Raw genomic sequence first — 12,426 nt, 5'->3', positions numbered from 1 at the left:
CGCTGTGGAGGTCGGTGTAACTTGTACATGCCTCCTGAGCATAAGCGTCTACAACATCGTATACATTGTTGCTCTTGAGACTGTGGAGTGGGAGATGTTTATTAAATTATATCTAATCAGAATTTGTTCTGGGCTGGTATTATACCCAAGTCAAAAGATCACATTTGTATTTATTTTATTTTAATAGATGACTGCTCCATTTAAAAATAGGTCAAGACAATAAATATATACTTTACATCATGTGTTCTAGTTTATAGTTATAGGTTTCCTATACCAGTCACACCATCTTCAGACAGACCACACTGCTTGTGTGATGCTGAGTATTTTTCTTTTTAAGCCAACAGTAAAGTGATATGCACATTTAGCTACGCTTTTTCAAAGAAATGTTTCTATGAAATATTTTCTAAAGTTTTTCACAGTTAAATTAGTGTTTTAGACTTTCAATGTGATTAAAAGGTGTTTGTAATATTATGTCTTAAGGGAGTAGAGGAGAAAAATGGGACCACTAAGCACAGTCTCCTAGAGATATTATTAACACAAAAGATACTAGTGGTCTAAAGTGATGTAGGGATATACAGAAATGGATTGGGGCCATTTGCTGTGCCTCTATGAACAAACTATGCGGTTTCTAAGAATACAGGGAGTGCAGAATTATTAGGCAAATGAGTATTTTGACCACATCATCCTCTTTATGCATGTTGTCTTACTCCAAGCTGTATAGGCTCGAAAGCCTACTACCAATTAAGCATATTAGGTGATGTGCATCTCTGTAATGAGAAGGGGTGTGGTCTAATGACATCAACACCCTATATCAGGTGTGCATAATTATTAGGCAACTTCCTTTCCTTTGGCAAAATGGGTCAAAAAAAGGACTTGACAGGCTCAGAAAAGTCAAAAATAGTGAGATATCTTGCAGAGGGATGCAGCACTCTTAAAATTGCAAAGCTTCTGAAGCGTGATAATCGAACAATCAAGCGTTTCATTCAAAATAGTCAACAGGGTCGCAAGAAGCGTGTGGAAAAACCAAGGCGCAAAATAACTGCCCATGAACTGAGAAAAGTCAAGCGTGCAGCTGCCACAATGCCACTTGCCACCAGTTTGGCCATATTTCAGAGCTGCAACATCACTGGAGTGCCCAAAAGCACAAGGCGTGCAATACTCAGAGACATGGCCAAGGTAAGAAAGGCTGAAAGACGACCACCACTGTACAAGACACACAAGCTGAAACGTCAAGACTGGGCCAATAAATATCTCAAGACTTTCTAAGGTTTTATGGACTGATGAAATGAGAGTGAGTCTTGATGGGCCAGATGGATGGGCCCGTGGCTGGATTGGTAAAGGGCAGAGAGCTCCAGTCCGACTCAGACGCCAGCAAGGTGGAGGTGGAGTACTGGTTTGGGCTGGTATCATCAAAGATGAGCTTGTGGGGCCTTTTCGGGTTGAGGATGGAGTCAAGCTCAACTCCCAGTCCTACTGCCAGTTCCTGGAAGACACCTTCTTCAAGCAGTGGTACAGGAAGAAGTCTGCATCCTTCAAGAAAAACATGATTTTCATGCAGGACAATGCTCCATCACACGCGTCTAAGTACTCCACAGCGTGGCTGGCAAGAAAGGGTATAAAAGAAGGAAATCTAATGACATGGCCTCCTTGTTCACCTGATCTGAACCCCATTGAGAATCTGTGGTCCATCATCAAATGTGAGATTTACAAGGAGGGAAAACAGTACACCTCTCTGAACAGTGTCTGGGAGGCTGTGGTTGCTGCTGCACGCAATGTTGATGGTGAACAGATCAAAACACTGACAGAATCCATGGATGGCAGGCTTTTGAGTGTCCTTGCAAAGAAAGGTGGCTATATTGGTCACTGATTTGTTTTTGTTTTGTTTTTGAATGTCAGAAATGTATATTTGTGAATGTTGAGATGTTATATTGGTTTCACTGGTAATAATAAATAATTGAAATGGGTATATATATTTTTTTGTTAAGTTGCCTAATAATTATGCACAGTAATAGTCACCTGCACACACAGATATCCCCCTAACATAGCTAAAACTAAAAACAAACTAAAAACTACTTCCAAAAATATTCAGCTTTGATATTAATGAGTTTTTTGGGTTCATTGAGAACATGGTTGTTGTTCAATAATAAAATGAATCCTCAAAAATACAACTTGCCTAATAATTCTGCACTCCCTGTAAAGTCTTCACTAGCTGAGCACATTTTTTACGGAAGGTACTTGCACAGTTCTGTCAACACCGCAACCACAGGCATTGAGTTAACACTCAAAGTGAATCGATTCCAGCTGCCAGTGGATGAGTGCCTCAACTATCACCACTGGGTGTAGTTACTTATATACTTTGATTCTAAATGATTATTGCTGGCAGATTTACACCCCCTCCCCCAAATGAACACCTTCCCACCTACATTAAAGATTCATTACAGACAGAAACTTGTCGAACTCCCACATTGCCTTTCTGGTTGGGTTGAATTATACCCCCATGTTTTTAAATTCTACCCTCTGGAGACATAAATAGATTATCTTAGAAGCCCACCGAGAAGTGTTCTTAGCAGTTGTTTTGTTGTCTGCCCTCTCTGACATACTTCCACATCTATGACATTGTAGGATCTCCTCCATTGCTTAACCACCTATCTATCTATCTATCAAGGTGCTCCTCTCTGATTGACCGCAGATTGTAGCCCACACCACTGCCTTCGGTCTGTGGTGTAATGAGATTTCCCATGATGAAGTACACCTGCTCAGAGTCGGTGAGGGCTTTTGTTAAAAAAACAAAAACATAACTGCATAGTCTGGTCATAGGTTTTCAGGAATTAAACACCAATCTATTTCTGTGTATCCCTACCTCACTTTAGTGCCTGTGTCAGAAGTAAACCTTGGTTCACAAAATAATATATGAATCTTCACTGTTCTGATCAATATAATGTTTTAAGTAACTCTGGAATCATTGCTCTATTAGGAGTTTTAGGTCTGTGACTCTCACAATTATTCTTATTTATGTTGTTGGCAAGGAACCCTATTAAATAGGTACTGTTGCTGTTAATGTACAGGTCAAGTGTCACGGTTTGAGACGTGAGCACTGATAGAATTTAAAACATATATAAGTAGTTATATCATTGAACGTAGGTTACAGAAAATGAAAAACTATTGTGAGAATAATAATGTTGCTTATTCTTTTCTCAACAGAAAAGTAGAAAAGAGGCTGATGAAAGTTCTAGCAATAGTGATAGTGATTCACACACTTCGTCAGAGTCATCAAGTGAAGGTATTACTAGTAGTGACTCAGATGATATGGAGGAAGATCAAAGTATTGAAGAAAGTGATGATTCTGATTCTGAGACTGAAGCACAACATAAAAAAACTACGGTAAATATAAAAAATCCAAGAATATCTAACTTAACTTTATTTACTTTTTATTATGTTGAACTGGAGTGTATTTGTAATTTGCTCTTGCTTTTGAAATACGGGACTCGATATGTCATGTGGGATTACTTTCAGAATTCGGATTTAACTCAAATTAAGCAGTTTCTATTGATCTTTTGTTCCTTGAATATATTTAAAACTAATCTGCAGTGTAATAATCAGGTACTCCGTGTCTGAATGCACATTTCTTCTATGGTATCTCAGGTGGTAAGTGCGACGTTCTTAGGGTAATCATTTTCCAGTTTACTTTCCTAACTTTCTTGATAATCTCCTGTCATACGTCAAACCCTTCTGACACATGAGCAGTTACCCTTTTCTGGTTACTTCAGAAAGACTCTTCTCTTCATATAAAATTGTCTGTGGTATTTGAAGCCAAAACCATAGACTTGGCCGTTTATATCAAGTTGCATTATTGGTTGTGGGAGATTATAATTGAGAGATGTGACCACCATCACTGGCTGTAAATAGTTGTGAAACTTAAGTATCTTAGAAAGTAACTTGAATCTCATACAGCACGAGTTCAATTACAAAGATGAAAATCTGTTGTTCTGTAAACACACCATAAAATGCAACAAATCCAGAACGTTTTTTCCCCTGGCTATTCCCCCATTAGGGTACAATTCTAGTGGAAGAACTCCATAACTACCTTTTTTTTGGAGGCTCAACAGTGTAGCTTACTAAAGTAAGCATGAGGTCTCAGTTATGGGTGAGTACCAAAATGCACTGGCCAACTTGTCTCCTTCAGTGCATATGTGAATATCAGTAAAACAGAGGTGGAGATTAGTGTCTAGAAGCCAACCCCTACGAGTCATCCGTTCATGCTGTAAGCACGGTGATGGTCTTATGTGTGAATGCTATCTCTTACTAAAAGAATGTGTAAACTTTGTTATATACCTTTCTGATGTTTCTGTCTCCCTCCAGATTATTGCTCTAACTCATTTACAATTAGATAGTTACACAAATGGCCTCTCTATAATTCACACGGACTCACCACACTTTTCTTCTAAAATCAGATTGCACATAAGCACTCTTTGCTGGATTACCAAGTTATTAAGTGAAAGAATACGGACAGGCATGTTTTAAAAGATTTCCACCAAGGTTCTCTTTCTTTCTGGCTAAATTGGATCAAATTCAAAATACTACGTTTGATTCACAAGGATTTTTAAAGACATAGCTGCGCGGTAAACAAAGCCATTTTACATTTGTTAAGCCTGAAATTCGCAAAATCACAGGGTGTGTGACCACAAAATAGCTTTCAAAATTCACTGCTCCCGTATTGTGACTATGAAATATGTTATCAAATCACAAAATAGGTTTAGGGTGTCCCTTCCAAATAGTGATTGTATTTGATATGTAACAATGTTTTGTAACCATTATCTGGTTGCAAAACATTGACAAGTTTCGACTTCCGAGTTGGGTTGATAAAACATTTATAAAGGGCAAGGTGTCCTATAGGATCCCTTCCACTTTTTAAATGTAGAAAATAAACTTGTTGGGGAGTGGTGGTGCTCCAGGGAACCACTGGCAATCCTGAAACTGAAAAAAATATATATCTTTTTTTTTTTTTTTTTTTTTTTAATTTTAAATGCTGCCCCAATTTCTTTAAGAAACTGGCGGCTTAAAAAAAAATGCTTTCTTAAAATGCGATCCTGGACATGGTGACGTGCGGACCCAAAAGGCCACAATTTCTGTGACTGCCAACAGTTATAGTGAGCCACAGTTTGTGACCTACATCATGAATATTGAGGAGGTAGGTCGGATTGAGGCTCACTACGATTCAAAATTTAGAAAACCCGCCATTTTAGCAGATAGGCCAGTTCACAAAATTATTTTCTATGTGCAAAACGTTTGGTACACAGTTTGCAACCTCTTTGCAAATGGCAATTCTATACATCCTATTTAATTTTAATGACCCATGCCATTGCTATACCACCATAAGAGTCTTATACTCCACTGGTATACAGTCTTATGCATGAGTGTCTTGTTAAGTGTCTTTTGAGTGTTCTCTGTTTAAGTATATTCCATGATTCTTGACTTTAATTGTCCACTGTGTACGGATTGCCTATGTAGCACTAAGTCTGTATGCAAATAACCTACATAAATTCATACACAACCTTATTTGTTGGTGCATTAAATTGCACAGAAGTGCTCCTGTAATCTGAAAGCTTTTAACAGTCTGTAAGGACTTGCTGATATAGCCTTATGCATAGTCATTGAAGATACATTTATGTACCAGCTCTCATGCAACACTGTAAAAAGATTTTACTTTTAGGCTGAGAGAGAACTTTTCATTATTGTCAACAAGGGATCAACATTTATAATAATGTATTGATAACATGCAGAGTGCACGTTTTATATATGAACTGAGTACACTTACTGTTCTGACTGATATTTTATCCTTTTCTGCATAGGTGCTAATGCATTGTATAACTGACCTAAAAACAGATGGACGAGCAACAACTGAAAAAACACAGGAAAAAAGAACACACCAGCAAATACCTCTTGTTTCTGATCCCCAAACAACTGCATCATTCCAGCCCCAGCAGAAGCAGACTCAGGTTATGTCACAGCAGCTTCCCTTTATATTCCAAAGCTCTCAGGTCAAGGAGGAATCTGTGAACAAACACACCAGTGTAATACAGTCAGTTGGATTGGTGACCAATGCTAATCCTTTGGGAACTAATGCCAAAAAAGAATCTCATATAAAACCTCTTAGCACTACGCTGGATCTGTCAAAAGCAGGGAATTCAGTTTTCTCCGTGGACGCAAACATTGTAGCAAATGACACAAGAACAAAAAAGGTATGTGGAAATTAATGTGAAATGTGGGACGTTACTGTTGAATCCCAAAGTATACATTTTGTACCTATTCCCTACTTTCTGCCGACGTAGAATTTAATGAATCTAATATGCCTTCTCACAAACTGAAAAAGCCATGGAAACCTATTTTAGCAAGTCTGCTTTTTATTTTTCCCCTTTTCTTTTGTTCTCTTGCATGCCAAAAGCACAGTAGCACAGTTGGGGTTCACTCTTGTATTATTTGTTTGGAAATATTAACTAACTCGTTTCCTTTCTCCCATAATTTGGTAAACTAATAGTGTTTGAGATCATGTTAATTTAAAAAAATTGTCTTGTTTGTTGTTGTTCAGTAGATCTTGGATATTTTGTCTTGAATATGGTTGGATTACTTGTAGGACTGCAATTTGTGTTATATTTGTAGCTTTATTCTTAATTTTGCTTAGTTGACCAATAATGGGGTTGTTGCTGTGCTTTTTTCTCTGGTTGTATGAACCTGTTCCACACTTTTAATGAAGGGCCTTGTGTTCTTAACATCTAAACTCTGGTACCCTGTGCAGATGGTTGATATTCAAAGGAAGGCCTTTAGTGTGTCATTTACAGTGGTGGTTTGAGCCTTGGCAGTAAGCATGTAATCACTACACTTGTAAAGAAGGTGGTCAGGCCCTACAAAAATTACACTTGGTCCTTTACTGTTCCTCTGCTACACTAATCTGGGAAGGCAGCAGAAGAAAGATTGAACAAAAATTAGGTTAAGTCTTTGCCTAATGCCTAACAGTAATGCACACAAATTGAATTTTCTTTAACAAAGGGGATCCTGCATCAAATTTTGCAACAGTGTCTGTGAACTTTGTTCCACTGAGCTTCTGTTCCCAATTCTGCTACATGAAGCATATAAACTCATAGGAACACATCATGGCTGACCAATTGAGACTGTCGTTTTACGGCAGAGATCATCAGCTCATGTGAATGAGGGATCCCAGAAGCAAGTATGTTTACGAAATCTCCATGCTTCACCGATGAGCAATAAACAAAGTCTGAAAAATGTTACAGTACATACTGCAGTAGGTGTGAGAACCATCCTAAGAAGTTAGCCTTTGAACCAACAAGGACCCTTTGCTAGTATGTTTCCTTCAGTTCTCAAATGGTAGCATATCTCTGACTTTAATGAATATTTTTTTTTTTAAAAGACTATAAAACATTGATAACTTGCTGCAAAACAGAAGATATCTGAATCCTGTCTCCTAGTTAATCAAAAACTCTCTTCTTACTAGTAAATCAGACATTCCCATCGAACTGAATTCACAGTGTTGGATAAATGTGCTTGGAGTTTGCTGCAAATTGCTTTTGTTTTCCAGCATTTTTACTCTGGCCTCACAAATGACAAGTGTTTTTCAGGTACTGTGAGCTGATCTGCTGAAGATATTATGGGGGTCATTTCAACCCTGGCGGTACAAGACCGCCAGGGCTAAAATGACAGAAGCACCGCCAACAGGCTGGCGGTGCTTCCAGGGTCATTACGACCGCGGCGGAAGTGCTGCGGTCGCACTGCCGGGGCCGGCAGCTTTCCTGCACAATGGCCCCGGCGGTAGTAATCTGCCAGGGCAGCGCTGCTAGAAGCACTGCCCAGGGGATTACGAGTCCCCCTACTGCCAGCCATTTCCTGGCGGTTTGAACCGCCAGGAAAAGGCTGGCGGTCCGGGCAGTCGCGGGCCCCCTGACAGGGCCCCATGCAGCTTTTCACTGTCTGCTATGCAGACAGTGAAAAGCGCAACGGGTGCAGCTGCACCCATCGCACGGCCGCAACACGGCTCCCATGTGCGCAGCGGGGGATGTCATTATGGGCACCGCGGGAGTGCGGCCGTATTGGCGGCCGCACAGCGGTAACAAATTGGCGGGCGGCGCTTGCCGCCCGCCAATGTTGTAATGAGGCCCTTTATCTCTTGTATTAACTGAGGAACTACCCATCATTATAGGATGATTGAAACTCCCACCATATAGGAGGTACTTCCTTTGTTAAGCAGTGGTTAAAGATCCTGTTTTAAATTCAGTATCCTGTGTCCCCTACATACCAATTTGTTTCCTGAGCACAGGGTTGCTTTAAAGGTGATTTGAATTTGGGGTACATTACTGCTTTTTAATGACCTCAATGTTGGATTATTCTTGACCATGCTTTCCCAACAACTAGCTTGTGAGCTAGTGGTAGCTCTCCAGGTTCCTGCAAGTAGCTTTCCTGTATGCACTCCAGCATAATAAATTAGATGATTTTTAATGGCTGAATTATTATGGGTATACCAAAATTGAAACCTTTGTATTTAAGATGAAAATGTGCATATTTTCAGAACCCATGACCGGATGTTTGGTGAAAAATTATTGCTTTTTCAAACAAAATTTGAACCTGATATTTGAGTGAAAAATCATGTTCTATTGAAGAGACATATTACTAACATTATCACCTTGGTCCCAAGGGCATTTCAGCTGTGGCTGTCATGTGTCGCACATGTAAAGGTATTTAAACTGGCATAGCCTTTTTTTTACATTACTGCTGACAATACTCTGCCTGATGCAGTGATAGGATTACTGCTGGTAAACCTGGTGGCCATTATTGTAATCTTGTCTAATGTGATCACTTTTACAGCATTAATATTAATAGCTCAGGGTGATTTTTATTGAACATAAGTAGCTTATTTTACAGAAAAGGTTAGAGACTCCCTGTTCTAGACTATTCGCTGGTACGGACTATGTTTTACCCATTATCCACATGCCAATTTCAGGCAAGGTTGTGGAGGCTTATGTTGTGCTACCCTGCTATTGAAAGCATTTACTAATCCATACAAGTCAGGATTTGACATCGGATACAGCATGGATACGCCTTCTCTCAGGTTTTGGTTGACAGTTTTATGTGCAGGATATGTGGTGTGGAAAGGACTGCTTTCCTGTCCACCTGGACTGTAGTAGCTTTGGATTTTATTGATAATAGTGTTCTATTGACAATCAGGTGACTCCTGCTGACTTACTTGATACATTTCTGAGATAGCTTTTGCCCTTTGTAACCATTCATTAACATCAGGTTAATAATATATGTGGATACAATTCTTGTGCTGTCTTAGTGGCCTTTTTTCCAAGATAGGATTTTAATTTGTTTGTTGTTGCGCCTGTGGCAGTTGAGCGGTGCTAACTGGAGATCTTCTGCTTGCCTCCAGAGGTTAAGAATGTAATCTTGGCAGCCAGTAAACACATCGTTAAATCCATTCATGCCAGCTCCTGGAATGAGGTTGTTGAGCTGTGTGAAGTGAAATCCTTTCAGTTCCACCTTTCTGTTATTTATATACTGCACTATCTCTTACCCTCGTAGTGACTTCTGGAAAAGGTTATTTGTCTGATCTTTATTCATTAGTGCACCTCCCTGACCAGCCTTTCCTTTTTAGCTCACCAGTGGTTGGACTTTTTTCTAAGAGATTTACTTTACTTGTTCCCTCACGCTCTGTTCATTGTTCCTCAGTTAGATTTGGATCTTATATTAACTTTCTTGATGACTTCCCCGTTCGAGCCAATGCATGGTTGCCAGTTTTGACCTCACAAGAGCTAAAACGTACAAGACAGTGAAGCATTTCTTACTGGGTCATCCTTCATATTAATATCTATTATGGTTTAGCTAACAACGATCACTGGCAGACTTTTGTGCTTCCTCAGCTTTCTAGAGGCTTTCCGGTGCCTGTCATCTGCTGGACAGCATCATAGTCATTTTTACAAACTGTTGTGTCTCATATATTAGCACTTTCCCATGTTGGGTGAGTATCATTCGTCTAGTTACACCACTTTGGTTGTTTGGGTCCTTCTTGTTTATTATGTTGTGCTATTTCTTTTGTCAATTATGCAAGTATTCCAATGTTGCAGCAAAGGTTGAACAACAATGTCATTATTCTGTATCCCAAATGGTGATTGTGGATATGGAAAATCCCAACATAATAAGCAAGAGAAAGGCAAACAAATAGGTTGGACATGCCGTATATGGAGCCACTAGAGGAATGACACTCACCGGACCTAGGAAAGTGCTAATATATAAAATTGAAGGATCCTACTGATCAGTAGTACACGCCCTCCAGTATATGAGAGAATATGAAACAGGATGACTTTGTTTCAAAGCAAAATAATATTAGTGGACCAAGATGTAGTGAGTGCTGGAGATCACAGGGACAGAATGGCTTTCCTTGTAATAAATATATGTTGCGTACAAACCAAGACTGATTGTATGGCAGTATGAGCACTAATCCTTCATTGGTGGAAAGGAATGAGATAATGCCAAGCATTTGGGTGCGGCAGGCAAGAAGACTGATTAATAAAGGAACATGCTGAAGTAGGAACATGCTGAAGTACCACTGTCTGACTGCAGCTGGCTTTCTGAGGTATGCAGAGATGCATATATACATGACGTGGCATGTAAATAGTTAGGGACTTCTAAGAATCATTCAGCCAATACAATAACTGCAAGACTGTTAAAATATAGGTAGATATTAGGTAGTGAATAGGCTTATCTAAAGGAAAGAGTAGGAATGTTTGATGTAAAATGGTTGAGGTAATTCGGATGTTCACCTTCTTTTACATTTTGATTGCTGAGATTACTGTGGTAATTACCATCATTTGCATGCATAAAAGACGTACCTATAAATAGTAGATAACACATAAAATTTTATTAAAACATTCCTGCAACTTTGTGTGTTTATTCTTTCTAGTGGTCTGGTAGGGGACCTGTATACAATACTCCTCCTGCACGAGAGTTAATCTGAAAGGGTTGTCTGACTCCTAACACTCCTTATCTAGAAGATATGCTATGTATTATTTCCCTTGAAAACTAAAAGATTTATATGTGTGTGTCCCCTAAGAGTGAAGTTGACACCAATGCGTTATCAAACATTACTGATTCACAGCCCAAGCACCTATGACTAGTATTGTATCACAGCTTTGTTGCATGTTTTCCTTGTTTGATAGGCATCACCCAAACCTGCCTCACAGGGAGGTATTGCTGTGGGTCTCATTCATAAGATGAGGAATCTCCAGAAAAATGTATTCATCAGAAGGAAAAGTTTATTTCGTTCTGTAACAATATGTTCGATGGCATCTGTCGCTGTAGATACGCATGTTCTGCAATAGCTCGCCATCTGGTGTTGGGCCGGAGTGTTACAAGTTGTTTTTCTTCGAAGAAGTCTTTCGAGTCACGGGACCGAGTGACTCCTCCTTTTGTCTCCATTGCGCATGGGCGTCGACTCCATCTTCGATTGTTTTTTTTCCGCCATCGGGTTCGGACGTGTTCCTGTCGCTCCGAGTTTCGGAACGGAAAAAATAGTTAATTTCGGAAGATTTTCGTCGGTATTGTTGCGTTCGGGATCGGCGTACTTAGATTCAACACCGCATCGAAGATCGAAGAGCTCCGGTGCCCTTCGGGGTAGTTTTTCGATCCTCCGTCGGGGCCTGGTCGGCCCGACCGCGTGCTGAGGAACGCCGATGGAACGGACCCCGTTCCGTTTCTGCCCCAAATGCCACAATAAATACCCCTACACAGACCAACACTTGGTCTGCAACCTGTGCCTGTCACCTGAGCACAGCGAAGACACCTGCGAGGCCTGTCGTGCGTTCCGGTCCCGAAAAACACTCCGAGACCGTCGAGCCAGAAGACTTCAAATGGCGTCCGCACCGACAGCCCGACGGGAGTTCGAGGAACAGGAGGAGGAAGGTACCTTCTCGATCCAAGACTCAGACTCCGAAGGATTCGACGATACACAAACCGTGAGTAAGACGTCGAAAAACACACAGAGAAACATTTACAAGGCCCAGGGGACGCCACTGCCACCAGGCCATGGCTCGACCCATAAATTCGGTGACCGACCGTCGGCACCGAAAAAGGCCAAAACAGTGCCGAGATCGTCCGACTCCGGTCGAGACACCGGCACGCAGCCTTCTCGGGACCGAGAAAGTGCTGGAGACAAGCCTCGACACCGAGATACCGGTGTGGACACGGCTCGACGCCGAGACAGCGGCACCGAAACAGATCGACGCCGAGAGGTTTCGGCCCCGAAAAGGAAAAAAGTCACCTCGGAGCCGAAAAAACACGCAGACAAAGTTTCGACGCCGAAACAAACTGCAAGCGACCCAGCTTCAGGCTCTTATACAGAAGAGCACTCGCTAACCTCCCAAA

General features: G+C 40.7%; 1 protein-coding gene across 13 annotated transcripts in view; it reads left to right on the top strand.

Annotated features, from left to right (window-relative positions):
* Positions 1-12,426, top strand: part of BAZ2B (bromodomain adjacent to zinc finger domain 2B) — a 1,256,112-nt gene that overhangs the window by 524,713 nt on the left and 718,973 nt on the right. For all 13 annotated transcript variants that reach the window (XM_069224189.1, XM_069224194.1, XM_069224193.1 and 10 more), the window contains 2 exons: positions 3,202-3,381; positions 5,850-6,239. In XM_069224189.1, the coding sequence (XP_069080290.1) occupies positions 3,202-3,381; positions 5,850-6,239 (570 nt within the window). The remainder of the gene's footprint in view (positions 1-3,201; positions 3,382-5,849; positions 6,240-12,426) is intronic.

The sequence above is a fragment of the Pleurodeles waltl genome, chromosome 3_1 (assembly GCF_031143425.1).
Source record: "Pleurodeles waltl isolate 20211129_DDA chromosome 3_1, aPleWal1.hap1.20221129, whole genome shotgun sequence".
Lineage (NCBI taxonomy): Eukaryota > Metazoa > Chordata > Amphibia > Caudata > Salamandridae > Pleurodeles > Pleurodeles waltl.
This window is presented reverse-complemented; position numbering and strand designations above follow the sequence as displayed.